General features: G+C 42.3%; 1 protein-coding gene and 1 pseudogene across 1 annotated transcript; both read left to right on the top strand.

The window, feature by feature from the left end:
• Nucleotides 1–4,089: 4,089 nt before the first annotated feature.
• On the top strand, nucleotides 4,090–7,968 carry LOC121456774 (annotated as a pseudogene).
• A 7,930-nt stretch (nucleotides 7,969–15,898) lies between these two features.
• On the top strand, nucleotides 15,899–16,834 carry LOC121456847 (olfactory receptor 2Y1-like). The gene has a single exon (XM_041665332.1). The coding sequence runs from the start codon at nucleotides 15,899–15,901 to the stop codon at nucleotides 16,832–16,834; it is 936 nt and encodes a 311-aa protein (XP_041521266.1).
• The last annotated feature ends 1,251 nt before the right edge of the window (nucleotides 16,835–18,085 follow it).

Below are 18,085 nucleotides of genomic sequence, written 5' to 3'. Positions count from 1 at the left end.
TACTGAGATGCTTCATCCAGCCTTGATATGAGGGTTTGTATCTAGTCTTACTGCATCTTGTTGTGCTGTGTTCAGTTGATATCCCTGAGAAGCCTGCTCTTTTCTGAAGGGAAATGGAGGGAGGAGGAATGGCTCTAGAGGAGAAGGGAGATGACAGGGATAGGAGAACTGGGAGGAGTAGAGAGAGAGGAAACCGCAGTTGGGATATATTGTATGAGAGAAAAATAAATTTAAAAATAATATAAAAAATAAAATATATAAAAAGAGTGCTTGCTGCTCTTCCAAAGGACCAGAGTTCAATTCCCAGCTCACAGTCACTTATAATCAGGTTTCATGGGATCCAGCACTCTCTTCTGGCTTTTGTGGACATCCGTGTGCATAGAGACACACAGACACAAACATAAATAACTATGAGAAAAAAGAAATACTAAAATATATAATAATTAATAAAAATAAAATAATTTTTTTAATATTTAATTTTTTTTCTTTTTTTATTGAGAAAAGGAGAAAAAAAAAACAAGTTTCCACCTCCTCCCAGCCTCCCATTTCCCTCCCCCTCCTCCCCCCCTACGCCCCCTCCTCCCACCCTTCTCCCCCTCCCCCCACTCCTTTCCCCCTCCCTCTCCAGTCCAAAGAGCAGTCAGGGTTTTCTGCCCTGTGGTAAGACCTAGGACCTCCCACCTCCGTCCATATCTAGGAAGGTGAACATCCAAACTGGCTGGGCTCCCACAAAGCCATCACATTACGTAGGATCAAACCCCCGTGCCATTGTCCTTTGCGTCTCATCAGCCCTCATTGTTCGCCATGTTCAGAGAGTCCAGTTTTATCCCATGCTTTTTCAGTCACAGTCCAGCCGGTCTTGGTGAGCTCTCAATAGATCAGCTTCACTGTCTCAGTGGGTGGGTGCATCCCTCGTGGTCCCGACTTCTTTGCTCCTGTTCTCCCTCCTTCTGCTCCTCATTAGGACTTTGGGAGCTCAGTCCAGTGCTCCAGTGTGGGTCTCTGTCTCTATCTCCATCCATCACCAGATGAAGGTTCTATGATGATATGCAAGATATTCGTCAGTATTGCTCAAGGATAGGGTCATTTCAGGTTCCCTATTCTCAACTGCCCAAGGAACTAACTGGGGACCTCAGCTTGGGCACCTGGGAGCCCCTCTAGGGTCAGGTCTCTTGCCAACCCTAAAGTGGTTCCCTTAACTAAGAATTGTGGTTCCGTGCTCCCCTGTCCAACCTTCCTTTATCCCAATCCTCCTGCTTTCCCAAGGCCCGACCTCCTTCCACGATAACCTTTGCTGGAGAGGTTGTGGAGGAAGGGGTACCCTCATCCATTGCTGGTGGGAATGCAATCTTGTGCAACCACTATGGAAGTCAGTGTTTCGGTTTCTTAGGAAATTCGGGATCAACCTACCCCTGGACCCAGCAATACCACACTTGGGAATATACCCAAGAGATGCCCTATCATATGACAAAAGCATTTGTTCAACTATGTTCATAGCAGTATTATTTGTAATAGCCAGAACCTGGAAACAACCTAGATGCCCTTCAATGGAAGAATGGATGAAGAAAGTATGGAATATATACACGCTAGAGTACTACGCTGCGGTAAAAAACAATGACTTCTCGAATTTTGCATGCAAATGGATGGAAATAGAAAACACTATCCTGAGTGAGGTATCCCAGACCCAAAAAGATGAACATGGGATAAAATAAATTTTTAAGGTATATTACATTTTCAGGCTTTTCATCTTGTATTGTCATTCATCGTGCTCATATGATACATTATTGTTATGATTATTTTTGTTAGATCAAGCAAGACAAAGAAAGCATTTGCCTATGCTGACTCCTTTAATAATGGTCTTCCTTTCTTATTTAGGTTCAAGTTGGCCCCTTATATCACATCACTCCTCTCGAAGAACATCTCTACCATTTCTTTCAAGGCAAGTTTCCTAGAAACAAATTATCTAAAACTTCACTTTTCAATGAAAGCATTTATTAGTTCTTTTTCCCAAATAGTTATTATTCTTAGAATTGTTTAATAGATGTGACTGTGAGCAGCTTAACTCATAGTGACAGTATCAGAGGCTTCCCAAGTAGCCTCCACCCCACACAGTCTTTCCCATGTTCAGTATCCTCTTAGCAGGACACTTGCTGTCATAGCAGAATCTACATGGAGACATTGTAACCACCCCGAGTTTGCAGGAGGCACTGGGCTTCCACTGTCTCCATTTCAAGTGTGTTTGGAAGCCAAAAAACAATCTTCGCCAAAATCAGCTTCAGGATGCAGCCCACAGTTTCTTCTACTCACTGTGACCTTTGGGGTGTCATTAAAAAAAAAACTATAACCCACTTTCAGTTGCTATTTGTATATGAGGTGGGAGAGAGGTCTATTTTGATCTCTCTGCATGAGTAGATCCAGTTTCCCCAAGACAGAGAAATAAAAGATGACAAATTTAAACAGGATGAAGTAAAAATAACTGTTTGCGAATGGCATGGCCCTCCAAACACAGCATGCTAGAAGCTCAAAGCAATTTCTAAATCTCATGGAAATAATAAGAGACTCTATCTAAGCTGTGAGATACAAACACCACAGAAAAATACATTATGCTTCCAAAGACAACCAAGAGAAAAGTATTCAATTGATGATAGCAATAAAATACACAGAATACTTAAGAACAACTTTAATCAAAGAAATCAGGGGGGGCGGGGAAAAAAATCAAAGATTCCTATGCCAAAAATCTAAAGTCTTGTAATTTTGTTTAGGTTTTAGTTGAAGAATCTCCAAAGAGAAGCAGTATTTTAATGCTTGCCATGTTTCCTTAGCTTATTTGAATGTACTCATAGTTCATTTTCAGGCTTCTTATAAAAAATTATTGGGGAGAAAAGATGGTTCAGTGATTTTATCACTCTTGCAGTTCCCAGCACCCACATGGCAGTTCACAGCCAAGGATATCTCCAGTTCCAGGGGATCTGACACCTTCTCCTGCCCTCTGTGGGCACCAGGTATGTGCATGGTGCACAGTCCGATGTGCAGGAAAAACACTCACATGCATAAAGATTTTTTTGCAGTTAAAATAATTCTCAGATTAAAGAATATTCGATGTTTCATACAAGAAAATGTATTTAAGATCCATGTGTCATGAAAAGACATATTAATTTATCACCTCTTATGACATAAAAGAAGACATTAATATTCATTTTCACACTGTGCTTACTATTTCCAAGGAGGGCAGATCATAGATGGGAACAAAGATTCAAAAGAACTCTTGTGACAAAAATATAAAAAATAAATTAGTTGCAAGAGCAGGAAGCGATTGAGAGTCATAAAAAGGAATAGACTTGTGATCATATTCCTTCCCAAGAAGCTTTCCTACGGTGTTTAGCTCTTTGTGACAGACAGAAGCAGCTCAAGGCTCCAAGAATCCAGTCACTGACCAAATTTAACAAGCAAGAGACAGAAAGTAAGGACCCAGAGGTCAGAGCCACAAACTCAGACAGGTTAGGTCTTCATCTCAATCTGCTGAAGCAGTCTGTCTCAGAGACTAGAAAAGGAAGGATCCAGAACAGCACAGAACTCACACACTTGGGACTTTTAATACAGTTTCCACGTGACTGATTTTGGATCCTGATGTCAATGCCAAAAGGAAGGCAATACCTTGTCTCTACTTTCAGAAAAGGAAGAATCGTATCCAGCCGACTGACCAGAGGACTGAGTGTCTTCGCAAAAGTCATAGAACAAACAAGCAACAAGAATTAGGTGCAATCGGAGACCATACCACTATCAATCCGTGATCTATATGCTAAAGAAGAGTTGAATGTACACACACGCACACACACGCGCACGTGCACACACACACACACACACACACACACGGAGAAAGAAGTAACAACAATTAAAGGAAAAAAGGATATAGATTTGAAAGAGAACAAGAGACTTACATGGAAGGGAGCGGGGTGAGGGGATCAAAAACTCAACATAACTAAACACAGTTCAACTCAAAATATGTGATTTTGATGCCTTTAGGAGTAATTAATTCATGTTCTCTCTAGGAAGAATTCAGTTGTGTTCTATTTGTGTAGGTGGGAGACCATGGAAAGCCTGAACACCAGTTCAGAAGAGGGCTTCCTGCTGCTGGGCTTCTCAGACTGGCCTCACCTAGAACCTGTCTTTTTTGCCTTCATCTCTGTTCTCTACTCTCTGACTCTCTTCGGCAACACCATGATCATCATTCTGTCACGACTGGACGTTCGCCTACACACACCCATGTACTACTTTCTCTCCCACCTCTCCTTCCTGGACCTCTGCTACACCGCCAGCACTGTGCCCCAGCTGCTGGTCAACCTCTCTGGACTCGACAGGACCATCAGCTTTGCAAGGTGTGTGGCTCAGCTCTTCATAGTGCTTTCACTGGGAGGAACTGAGTGTGTGATTTGGTGGCAATGGCTGTCGACCGCTATGCCGCCGTGTGTTGCCCACTCCACTACTCAACCATTATGCATCCCCTTCTCTGCAGGGCATTGGTTATATTCTCCTGGGTGGGAGGACTCGTGAACTCTCTGATCCAGACAAGCCTCGTGATGGCCATGCCGCTCTGTGGACACCAGCTGAACCACTTCTTCTGCGAGCTGCCTGTTCTCCTCAAGTTGGCCTGTGAGGACACGGGAGGAACAGAGGCCAATCTGTTTGTGGCCCGGGTCATTATCTTAGTCTGTCCCTTAGTGCTAATTCTGGGCTCCTATGCCCACATTGCCAGGGCAGTGCTGAACATCAAGTCAATGGCTGGTCGCAGAAAGGCTTTTGGAACTTGTGCATCTCACCTCATTGTGGTTACCTTGTTTTATGGCTCAGCCATCTCCACCTACCTCCAACCTGTCCACAGGTACTCTGAGAAGGAGGGAAAATTTCTTGCCCTTTTTTATACCATCATCACCCCCATGCTCAACCCTCTGATTTATACCCTGAGGAACAAGGATGTGAAGGGGGCTCTGTGGAGGGTACTGGGGAGAGGCACAGACTCCAGGTAGAAGAGGAAACAAGAACAAGTATAATATCTAACTTTTAGGCCAGTGCAAAAGACTTGATGATTACTATCAGAAAACATTATTCATAAGTGTCAGCATATAATACATCATTTTCATTGGAATTTCTCACTTTTTTGCTAATGACATCACTTGTTTGTTTTATAATACTATGGAAATGATAATAAAGAAATTCAAGCAACTTCCTGAGTGGTATGTCCCACTTAGAATCAGTCTATATGGCCAAGACACTGCCTTCATCATGCTATCCCAACTCATCAGAGTTTGAGGTTTCATTTTCTAGAGTAGGCTAGCAGAGTAATCACAAGACTTTGCCTTGAGACTCGAGGCTGGGTGGTGAAGCCTAACACTGGGGTGATCCTAATGACTTCCACACCCAGGTTAGGGTCCATGCAAACAGTGCTACAATCAAGCCAAGAGGAGACATGTCTACTACCACATTTCCGTTCTGGCCATTGTCACCTGCAGCTGGTTACAGTGAACTTGGGTCATGGGTCTACCTCAGCAGCGTACAGCTCATGCCAGTGTGTACACTGTAGTGGTCTCAGTGGGCCAGATTCAGTGCAGCCTTTGTAGTGTTTGTGGCCATAGGAGTTGCATATAGCCGAGCCTTATCTACGGTTAGTCCCCCCTTGCGCCAGGGGAATGACTTGCTTCTCAGCACAAACTATAAATGCGGTGATTCCTATAATCCAGAGAGGATTGTAGTAAGAAAATAACCTTCTTGGGACTCACTCACACTTGATGAACAACACAGCAGCTGAAGTTTGCAGATCTCTCTAGGCTTGTATCCATTTCTGATACAGTGGCACACACCAGGCGTGTGCATGTGGTAACCTGGCCTTAGCCTGCCATCTAGTGCTGAAAATGCAAAAGTAACTAGAGACCCAGAGAAAATGCAAAAAAAAAAAAGCCTGCAAGGACAAGCATAAAGCCAGATTACAAAGGCTGGAATAAACACCTAGCATTTCCGTTCTTAAATGGTGCTGCCCAGCAATACGCACAAAGAGCTGGCGTGAAAACGCGACTTCACCTGACAAAATGAGGAAAGGATCGAGCAAATGCTTGGATGGAGATGTGGAAACAGGTGTCTAAAGGAATGGATCAACAAATAGAGGCAATACAGAAATAATGCAGGACCCAAAAAACAATGACAATAAAATAAAATAAAACTTGAAGAGCCTGAAACAAATTCACAAGTCAAACAGAAGGACTGGGGATGAGTTCAGTGACAACGGATTTGCCGACTATGAGCAGAGCCCTGGATTTGAGACCTAAAACCTCAATAAAATAGAAAATCAAGCAGAAATCATTGAATAGAAAAGAAAACTGACTCTCTTTTCCCCAGCTCTCAATTGTCAATAACTTCCCAGCTCAAGGTGGGAGCTCCTGAGGCCTCCCTCTATGCTGGACTGTTGACTGGCTTAGTCATGTTCCGATCTTGTGCTGGCGATTTTTTTAATCTACATGAAAACCTATTGTTTTATCTTTTAAAGGAGCCCAGATACCTGGCAACACTGATTCCAAATTGCTTCAGAGAAAATCAGCTGCAGCTGCCCCCTAGAATACACACACAGCTGTTTCCCCCAATCAGCCCCCTTTATTGCAGGAAATCCTTCCGGATTGGAGGCAGGAGCTTGTAAAATCCCAAAAGACTCAAAAAAATAAAAATCTCCCTTGTCTGTGGCATAAGAAAAAGCCTGGCTCTTATAGATTCTACCCATTTTTACTCATCAAAATTTCCAGAAAAGAAACGCAATGGTGGATTGCACAGACACCTATGGTAGCTACAGTGTGAGGTATTTGAAGAGCAGATTTCTTTGCTTTTTGTCCTTTTTAGACTCTATAGAGGACTAATATCCTTTTTACAAAATGCCTGTCTTTCCTGAGGTTTTCAGGAATGTTCTAAACATCTTTACTGATTTTCCTTGAAATTACAGAAATCAATATTCAGATGCCAAAGTTATTATCCAAAGGCATCATTATTCATAGCTACCAAACTGCAGGGACAAGCCAAATGTTTCTCCATCAGTGAGTGAATAGAGAAGATAAGGTCTCTCCATGAACAAGAACCTTGTCAGCCACGTGAAAGAACGGAGTGTTGAAATAGGTTACCGTGGCAATTCCCCAGAACTGTGCAGAGAGACAGTAGCTTGGATGCAAAAGGCCACACCCACTGTGGAGTGCCAGCGACGCAATTACATCAATGGTTGCCTGGAAGAGAGAGTCAGGACAGTGACTGCAAACAGGCATGAAATGAAATGAGGTGACAAAATGTTCTAAAACAATAAACAGACAGATTTGTGAGCATCCTGAAACATTAAAATGTAAACATGTGCATTCTTTATGTGAATTATAGCTCAAGAAAGCTGTTAATAATCAGTGTTTGATGATTATATTGCAAACAAAGCCTATCACTGTATAAAGGTCCAACGATCTTTCCACACCCTTTCTACATACAAAATCAATACACAGATAATAATAACTGTATATTTTATATTTTTATTAATGAAATTTACTATTTGATGATTTTATACAAGCGACGTTTTCTGATTATTCTCAAGCCCACACTCTCTCTCATCTCCCTCCCTCCACTGTATGCCCTCCCCTTACAGGTCCCTTTCCCATTCATGGATGTGAGCATCCCTGCAGCCACCAGGGTCAGAAGAATGTTGATCTTTGTGAAATAAGAAGAAAATATGGTTCAGAACAACTTAGTTAGCTGGTGTTGGCTCAAACTTCTAGACTCTGACACCAGGTAGTTTATTTCAGTACTGAAGCACAGCACAGTTTGGGGATATAAGTTTCCTGATAACAATTAACTCAGCCTTGTGTGCACAACCAAGCTTAAGATGTGTGTGTATTGAAACTCTTCACAAAGTACATATGGCCTCTTCCATAAAGCTTGGTTCTGTTGACTCAGAAATAATACTCAAGACAAAAGTCTAAGGAGAATGACTATAATGCCTGTGGGGTCGGGATTGGCCTGGCCCTAAGATGGCATAGAAGTTACCCAGGCTGCTGTAAAGCACACATGGCATCTCCCATAAGGGCGAGTTTTACGGACTATGAAACAATGCTCAAGATCTAGGGAGGAAGAGTCCGGGATAATAGTGTAATAACAAACATAATATATAAAAACAAAAATTATATTATAGGTAATATAATAATAACAAACATAATAGTCTTGAGAAATCAAGTGGTCCAACAGACAGCAAAAGATCACCAGGTTATAAACTAAATCCATTCCCAGCTTTCCAGGTGGAAAACAGGTAGACAATCCTTTGTTTGAACAGATAAGTCTATGCAATTGAACTTCCTCATTTCCTTTGTGCTTATCTGTGCACTCAAGGACGTCATACTCTCTACCTTGGTGACATTGCTTGTCAGCTTTACACACCTGGGAAGAAGGAACCTCAACAGAGGAATTTCCTGCATCTTGTCTATGGGGCATTTTTCTCATTGCCAATTGATGTAGGAGTCCCAGCCCACTGTGGGCAGTGCCACCCCTGGGCGTGTGAGGTGGGTATATAAGAAAGGTAGCTGAAAATGAGCCTGGAAGCAATCCAGTAAATAGCATTCTAAACACCATGATTTCTGCTCCAGCAGGTCATTCAGCCTTGAGTTCCTGCTCTGGCATTCCTCATGATGGACTGTAGTCTCAAAGGTTAAATAAACATCTTTCTTACCAAGTTGTTTTTCTCAGTATTTTATCATAGCAACAGATAGCCAGTTAAAGCAAAGTGTTGTTGTTGTTGTTGTTGTTGTTGTTGTTGTTGTTGTTGTTGTTGTTTTGTAGCCTCCTGGGTTTAGCCAGAGCCCTCTGTATGACTATGTCTTAGGAATTATCCAGTAGAGCCTGGTGGCTTCACCAAAGGGTATAGAATTTATCAGCAGGGAGGAAGAGGGCCCTGAGACCCTTCCCACCCACAACTAGAGTTGACAAGGGCCCAGTCCTGTATGACCCAGTTCAGGCAATCCCAGCTGCTGTGAAATCATAATCACCATGGCTGTGACATGCTCAGAAGACAACTCCACAGCATTTATCCTTATCTTCTGGCTCATATATTCCTTCTGACCCTTCTTCGGTCACATTCCTTGGGCCTTAATTGGAGTAGTAGAAATGTCCTGCTCAGGACTGAGTGTTCAACTATTCTGTTTTCTTGGCATGAACAGCCAAAAGTTTCCAAATTCCCCCATTATTTTTTGTAAAGAGACTCTTACTTATTAAGATTAGCATTTGTACCATTTGCATTAATTGTATATGAAGATGATAGTGTTTCAGTGTTAGTAATGTTTCTCTTGATGGTGTTATACTTCTTGTGCAAAGGAAGAGACTTGTGATTCCCACACTGATTGAAATTATTTCAAGCAGAGTGTGTTTTGAAGACGTCATTAATACAAGACATTGTGTCTGTACTGGATAAATTTTAGCACTATGAAGAGCCACTCAGTGAATATCTACCATACGCCAGGCACCTTATACACTATGAGCCATTAAACCACAAACAATGGTACTAGAGAGAGAACATGATAACCTCTTACTGATGAGGAAACTGGGGCTCGGTCATGTAAGGTCACAAAGCTATTAATGTATTAGCAAAGATTTTTCTTCCTTAACGCATATTACAAATTCCTCAAGTGCATACAGGGGTCTTGCACATTAACTTCCCCATACAGTAAGAAGAAGCTTGTTTTTGCCCATGCATTTTTATTGAATATGTGAATTTTTAAATACGTTGAAAATAAAAATGGAGCATAAAATAATGAGCACGGACCCATTAAATATTATAACAGAAAAAAATGAAAGCGTCATACTCTACAAAAGGGAATCAAGTTGCAGCTGGAACAATGCAGAAGCTGTATGGAAACACCTAAGCATTGCATGATGGCTCCAGAGAAGGAAGAGAGCTGTGGAAGGGTGAACATGGCTGGCTTAGAGTGAGACGTGGAATTTAGTCTACTAGCAAGAGGTTGATAGGACTGGAGTCAAAGTGGAGAAGCAGAAGGAATCTAGGGATGCAGAATCACATGAGCAAGTAAGGAATTGTCCTGAGAATACACAATAGGTCACTTAGGTTTGGCAGAACGAGGCAGAGAGTAGTGAAAGCTGCTGCAAGGCGGGTCTTGGAGAGCCAGCTCTAAGTTCATTATAATTGCCACAGTGGGGCCTTCAGTCTCCAAGGCTGCCTGCCCTTTGTAAGCAACTCACTCTCCACTGCTTTTAAATAATGCATCTGTGGGACTGGGGATACAACTCAGTGGTTGAGTACTCGCCTAGCCTTGACCAGACCCTGGGTTCAAGCCTACAGTGACAGGACATGAAAATGAGAAAACTTTTCAGTGTCCTCAGGGCATAACCGACATGTGCAACCTCAGTTCAGATCAGCAGGAGACCTGATAGTGTGCCAGCTCTGCCCTGACCTGGGCTGGTTGGAGTGAGCATGCAGGAGGTTATCGAGGAGGAAGCTGCTACCTCCCGGGTTAGGCCCCTCAGCATTCTCTGCTGTGTGTGCTATGTTAACTTCTCAAGGACTTGAGCTCTGACCTGAGTCTTTCCCACCACAGGTGAAATTAGGACCAAAGAGCAAAGTAGCCTTCAGACATCACAAGTTTTCTCAAGTCTCCAGGGTCTCACTTGTCTTTCAAACCCACTATATTTGAAGAAGGCAAAAGTGGGAGTTTTCTGACCCTGGACTCCAGGTAAGTGCTGAAAGCTTGAGATGGTTAGGTTCATGGTATAAAAAAAAAAATAGAAAGCAAATATTGTATTGAGAAATCAGCAGTGGGCCCCACTGTGTTGGGGCTCCAGTTTTAGGGCAAAGAAATGATAAATTCATGCAAAAATAATTTACTCAAATAAATTGTGTTTTATCTTCTATCACGTATATACCCTGTACCTACTCCCCATGTGACATATCAAAAAATCTCACTTGCTTCTTTTTCTCTTCAACTGCTAAAATAATGGAAATATTTTGTAAGATACACAGCAAAGGTGGACTTGAAATCAAGGTTCTTCATTGGAGTAAATAGTTGGAATCAGAGTTGGTAGGAAAAGAACAGAGGTGTGGTCAGAGCTGTCGTAATAAGCTAAGAATTTGTCAGGAGGGGGTAGACTCAGAGGGAACGCATCACAGATGGCCACCATGTTGTTTGTGCAGAGTCACAGAGAAAGCAAGACATTTATGAATTCACTCTGAATGTCAGCTACACAGACTCTGGTCCATCTCTGATTTGGGGGAAGTGTACTGAAATTTTGGAATGTGGTCTTATAGGATATAAGAGAGAAGGGTCTTTCAGAATGCCTTAAAAGCTGAAGGAATAGTGTACAGTGATGTGGTCTCCAGTATGAAAGACACTTGATCCAGATCAAAGTATATCTGAGTCTGTACAAGAGCAAGTGGTCCAGAGAACAGATAGGAAGATGCTTCTGTTTTAGTGCCTAATTGGTCTTGATAGCATCATTAATGCCCCAGCCCTCATACCGGAGCCATGTGGAAGCAACTGAAAATAGGTTCAAATTTAACAATACCTGGCCAAACAAAGACCCTCCTCTTCTGTTGAGAAAATTAATTGTGCGACTTGAATATGAACCTGACATTAGATGATCCGACTAATGCCTTCAACGAAAGGAATTAGTTCTACACACTGGCAGAAATAAATCTAAGCATGCTTACTGATCAAAAGCTTATTATTTATATGGGCCATTCATAGGCATAGAGGCACACATACACATAGATGAACAGGTCAAAGCTGATTTTTACGATTCAACCAAATATGGAAATCTCAAAATGCTGTGCACCAAGGAACTTAGGGGGAGGCATTCATTTTTAATATATTGCTATTGGGAGAGTAAAGATGGGGCAGAGTGGCAGCTAGGACAGCCTTCATCTAATACAGCTGTCCATTTACAGATGAAGGTCACCTCTCAATGAGTGTACAGATCTGAGTGTCAGGAGCATGGCCCTCTCCGGGAAGTCTACTTCTAGAACCCTTCATTTCTTTTCCAGGTTTTCTTCTTGGCCAGTCACAACCATCCTTCCTGTAAACCTGACACCCTGGCTCAGGGCACTAAAGCAAGGTCCTTACCTTTAACCCAAAGCTTTAGGGGACTAAATGAGGTCCTTGTCTTTAACCTAAGGCAGGTATCTGAACACAGATTCAAACCAGCATATGTCTGTGTAATCTGTTTTCCAGTCTAAAGCCTCATTAGGATGTTTAAGGATGTCTGATCAATTCTATCGCCCTCTGAATCTGTGTGTTTAGCCAGTGGAGACTATGGAGTCCTATGCTTCCCTTAGCTTTCTAAATTTGTGAATATCTGGTAACTGGAAAGAGAATGTGAGCCTTTGAGAATCCAGTATGCCAACCCAACTTAATTCCATGCCTTTATGAAAGATTTCATCATGAAGAAAGGAAATGGACACTTCCAAGTAGCTACTGTCAGTAAAGAAGCATGGGACTCAGTGAAGTCCCATAGTGTACTTATCTTCCTCAGTATTGAGAGGGCAGCCAGGTGGAAGGAGGTCTGTATTTATCTGTATGTTTTCTGTATGGTCAAAACTCAACTGGAATACAAGATATATGTCTAGTATACCATATACTACATACCAGAGACCTAGTGTTCATGTGAGAAAGGAGCTCTAACTGCTCTTCCAGAGTGGAATTGTTGGGGTTGACGAGATGGCTCAGTGGGCACATGCTTTGTTTTTACAAAGAACTGCATTCAGACCCTCTGACCCATGTAAAGGATAGACGTGAAACTGCACACATCCACACATCTGTAATCACAGTGCTGCCGCAGTGAGAAAGGAAGTGGATTGAGGAGAATCCTGGGAAACTCACAGGCCAGCAAGTCTGGCACATACAGCCATGAACAAGAGTCCCTGTCTCAAACAAGGTAGAACTGACACCCGAGGTACCCTCTGACCTCCACAAGGCTGCCATGATACTCCGTATGTGTGTCTCTGTCTGTCTGTCTGTCTGCCTGCCAGCCTGCCTCTCTCTCTCTCTCTCTCTCTCTCTCTCTCTCACACACACACACACACACACACACACACACACACGCACACACACACACACACACTAATGAAAAATGTATCTCATGGGGACCCTCCATGAGTTCCAAATATGGGAATGAGTGAGAACTTAGCTGTTGCCGCAGGAAGAGTGGAGGAAAATGTCAATTGGGGGGGGGCAGTTATCAAGGAACCACAGCTGGAGCAAATGACCTGAGTGACAGACACAGGTGCACTGCAAGAGTGGAAGAGCTGTGCTAAATACAGGATTCATGAGCCTCCATCTTGGGTAAGGTTTGATGTATCATTTATGATAGTTGTGGGTGTTGTGATTCTGTAGATGAGCCATTGTCAGTAGAGCACTGGTTCTTAGACACCAGCTCTCATCCACCAAGCAAGGGACTTACAAGCAGGCACACAAGGGTCAAAGGCCTGGGTAGGCAGAAAAAAAAGAGTATGATGGGACAAAGAAAGACAACACCTTGGCCTTGAGGTTGTACAGTTTGGGACTGTGGCTTTGCACACCATATTCCTGAGTAAAAGACTAGATCCTGGGGAGGAAGGGCAATGTCTTTGTCCCACTAAGCAAGACCAAACCTACTTCAAGGCTTCATGGCTCCCTAAGGATTTGTCTGCCTCGGCCTTCAAATTACTGGGACTACAGTGTTGTGCTATCTACAGGGGTATGGTGAGAACCTTTAATGTCAATCAAAAACCTCTCCAATTATTGTTTGGTTTTATAGCTAAGAAAACAAAAACTCACAGAAGTAAACTTTCAAAACGTGGTAGTAAAAACAATGATAGAATTCATCTGTAAGGAACTATCCATGAACTTACAAGATCTTTCACTTGTCAATAGAGACTATCCAAAATAAAACAGCTTCGATACATTGGTTAACCTGAATATACATATGCTTTGTGTTTATAATCCATACTTTATCCTGTTTTTATAAGAGTGTCAAGAATATCTTTTTGAAATAATTAATTATGCATTAACAGTTTCATTGATGATCTTCTCTTAGTAAACTTGACAACGCGAGGCAAAAATTAGTCCAGCAAAAAATATCCATGGTAAATATAAAACAAAGCTCTCTCAAAAAAAGTTTTAACTTTTTGCTTGCTGTGCACTTACATTCCTATAATCTCAATCTCAATAAATATCAGTTTTATCTTGACATGATAATATGACCCCACAAGCCTAGCACTTGGGAGGCTAAGGTAGGAGGACCTAGAGTTGAAGGCTTGGTGTATAACAAGACCCTATCTTAGAAAAATTAAGAGAAAATGAAAATAAAGAAAACATTAAAACACAAATTTCCACACTAGTGTAGCTCTGTGTTTTATCAAAAATCACTTTACAGATCTTGGTTTTTCATCTTTTTGTAAAAAAGTTTGCTACTTTTTAAAAATTATTTAAGATATTACTCTATTTGGGTGGTGGTAGTGCACACCTTTAATCCCAGAATTTGGGAGGCAGAGGCAGGAAGATCTCTTTGAATTTTGGGCCAGCCTGGTCTACAATGCTAGTTACAGAAGAGCTAGGGTTGTTATGCAGAGAAGCTGTCTCAAAAAAAAAAGGAAAAAAAGATATTACTCTAGAGTTGGCACATGCATTTATGTTTGGTCCTCTACCTTTACATAACTATATTCTTCTAAGAGGACATATATCTTACATTATGGAGTTGGAGAAAAAAGCTCAACAGTTAAGCCTTGGGACCCTCTTCCTTCTACTGAGATGCTTCATCCAGCCTTGATATGAGGGTTTGTATCTAGTCTTACTGCATCTTGTTGTGCTGTGTTCAGTTGATATCCCTGAGAAGCCTGCTCTTTTCTGAAGGGAAATGGAGGGAGGAGGAATGGCTCTAGAGGAGAAGGGAGATGACAGGGACAGGAGAACTGGGAGGAGTAGAGAGAGAGGAAACCGCAGTTGGGATATATTGTATGAGAGAAAAATAAATTTAAAAATAATATAAAAAATAAAATATATAAAAAGAGTGCTTGCTGCTCTTCCACACAAGGAGGGCAGGTCATAGATGGGAACAAAGATTCAAAAGAACTCTTGTGACAAAAATATAAAAAATAAATTAGTTGCAAGAGCAGGAAGCGATTGAGAGTCATAAAAAGGAATAGACTTGTGATCATATTCCTTCCCAAGAAGCTTTCCTACGGTGTTTAGCTCTTTGTGACAGACAGAAGCAGCTCAAGGCTCCAAGAATCCAGTCACTGACCAAATTTAACAAGCAAGAGACAGAAAGTAAGGACCCAGAGGTCAGAGCCACAAACTCAGACAGGTTAGGTCTTCATCTCAATCTGCTGAAGCAGTCTGTCTCAGAGACTAGAAAAGGAAGGATCCAGAACAGCACAGAACTCACACACTTGGGACTTTTAATACAGTTTCCACGTGACTGATTTTGGATCCTGATGTCAATGCCAAAAGGAAGGCAATACCTTGTCTCTACTTTCAGAAAAGGAAGAATCGTATCCAGCCGACTGACCAGAGGACTGAGTGTCTTCGCAAAAGTCATAGAACAAACAAGCAACAAGAATTAGGTGCAATCGGAGACCATACCACTATCAATCCGTGATCTATATGCTAAAGAAGAGTTGAATGTACACAAAAACACACAGAGAAAGAAGTAACAACAATTAAAGGAAAAAAGGATATAGATTTGAAAGAGAACAAGAGACTTACATGGATGGGGGCAGGGGTAAAGAGAACACTCAACAGAACTATACAGAGTGGCAACTCAAAATATGTGATTTTGATGCCTTTAGGAGTAATTAATTCATGTTCTCTCTAGAAAGAATTCAGTTGTGTTCTATTTGTGTAGGTGGGAGACCATGGAAAGCCTGAACACCAGTTCAGAAGAGGGCTTCCTGCTGCTGGGCTTCTCAGACTGGCCTCACCTAGAACCTGTCTTTTTTGCCTTCATCTCTGTTCTCTACTCTCTGACTCTCTTCGGCAACACCGTGATCATCATTCTGTCACGACTGGACGTTCGCCTACACACACCCATGTACTACTTTCTCTCCCACCTCTCCTTCCTGGACCTCTGCTACACCGCCAGCACTGTGCCCCAGCTGCTGGTCAACCTCTCTGGACTCGACAGGACCATCAGCTTTGCAAGGTGTGTGGCTCAGCTCTTCATAGGGCTCTCACTGGGAGGAACTGAGTGTGTGCTTTTGGTGGCAATGGCTGTCGACCGCTATGCCGCCGTGTGTCGCCCACTCCACTACACAACCATTATGCATCCCCTTCTCTGCAGGGCATTGGTTATATTCTCCTGGGTGGGAGGACTCGTGAACTCTCTGATCCAGACAAGCCTCGTGATGGCCATGCCGCTCTGTGGACACCAGCTGAACCACTTCTTCTGCGAGCTGCCTGTTCTCCTCAAGTTGGCCTGTGAGGACACAGGAGGAACAGAGGCCAATCTGTTTGTGGCCCGGGTCATTATCTTAGTCTGCCCTTTAGTGCTAATTCTGGGCTCCTATGCCCACATTGCCAGGGCAGTGCTGAACATCAAGTCAATGGCTGGTCGCAGAAAGGCTTTTGGGACCTGTGCGTCACACCTCATTGTGGTTACCCTGTTTTTTGGCTCAGCCATCTCCACCTACCTCCAGCCTGCGCACAGGTACTCTGAGAAGGAGGGAAAGTTTCTTGCCCTTTTTTATACCATCATCACCCCCATGCTCAACCCTCTGATTTATACCCTGAGGAACAAGGATGTGAAGAGGGCTCTGTGGATGGTGTTAGGGAGAGGCACAGACTCCAGGTAGAAGGAGGGATGAGGAGTAATAAAATGTGTGTAATAACATTCATATTCTGAAACACATTCTATGCTTGGACCAAGAGCCTTTAATCACTAGAAAATACCTTTGCCAAACTTTGTAGTGTCATCTCTTTTCTTGTCTGGAAGTTGGAAGTGGTGACCTCATGAAAACCACTCTTGTGTTGTGTTTAGAGGCATCGTGCAACGTGTTGATTCATTTTTAACTTTCCAAAGGATTGAGTTTTAGAATAAGATGCAGTGATTCTTCTGGAGTGAATGGACATGGTGTCTAGGCACAGCTGCTGGTGAGAGAAGCTCAAATCAGAATAGCAACACTTTCCCAAATCTACATTCATGGTGTCATGCCATGCAGATGGTTATATGCTGAGATACTGAACAAGAGTGCTCCTATCTTCATAAAAAAGTGACCCTGGCCACGTCTGCTCTCATCTATGGCCATTTCTGCTGTCTTTTATGGTGGCTACTCTTCTGCAGAATATGTATCAATTAAGGAAAATATGAACAGAGGTACTCTATGAAGTATATCAAGATTCAGATATGATCTGATTTTAATTACTTAGAAAAAAGACAGAGCATTGGGTCAATGTGGAAAGAAGGGAGGGAGGCAACAGCATCTCACCATCAACTGCGCTGCTATTGGGCTGCAGGGTGTGAAGCAGAAGGTGCTCTCTCTTCAGCTTCTGTATCTACAGCACTATTCAGCACAGCGAAAATAGGTGCAATCGGATGTCCATCAGTGGTTGAGCGCACAGAGAAAATGTGGTGTATATATGCAATAAAATGACAATTGATCATAAAAAGAATGAAGTCCTGATATGTTCAGCGATATGGTTAGAACTGGACGACATTACAGTAAGTGAAACAAGCAAGACAGAGACAGTCAGATACCAGGGCTTCTTAGTCACACAGTGACACTTACAAAGCTGACGTCAGACGTGACTGGAGGCCTGTCAGGGTAAAGGTGAGATGAGAGAGGAAACTAGTTGACTGATCAGTAAAATGTCCTCGTATGGGCAAACAAGTTCTCATCTTCTATGTCCCAGAAATATGACTACATTTCAAACAATTCATTATATATTTTAAAATTATAGAAGAGTCTCAACACATAGGAAAAAAACAAAAATTTTGAGTCCATAAAAACGCAAATTACTCTGATTAGGTTATTACATATGGCATGCATGTTCCAATTATTATGCTATACCCTATAGTTGTTCACATCATCATATGTAAATTTAAA

The sequence above is a fragment of the Microtus oregoni genome, unplaced genomic scaffold (genome assembly GCF_018167655.1).
Source record: "Microtus oregoni isolate MIOR12 unplaced genomic scaffold, Mior012 000015F_ref0000493, whole genome shotgun sequence".
Taxonomy (NCBI): domain Eukaryota; kingdom Metazoa; phylum Chordata; class Mammalia; order Rodentia; family Cricetidae; genus Microtus; species Microtus oregoni.
Note: the sequence above shows the minus strand (reverse complement) of the source record. Positions and strands in the feature narration are given on the sequence as shown.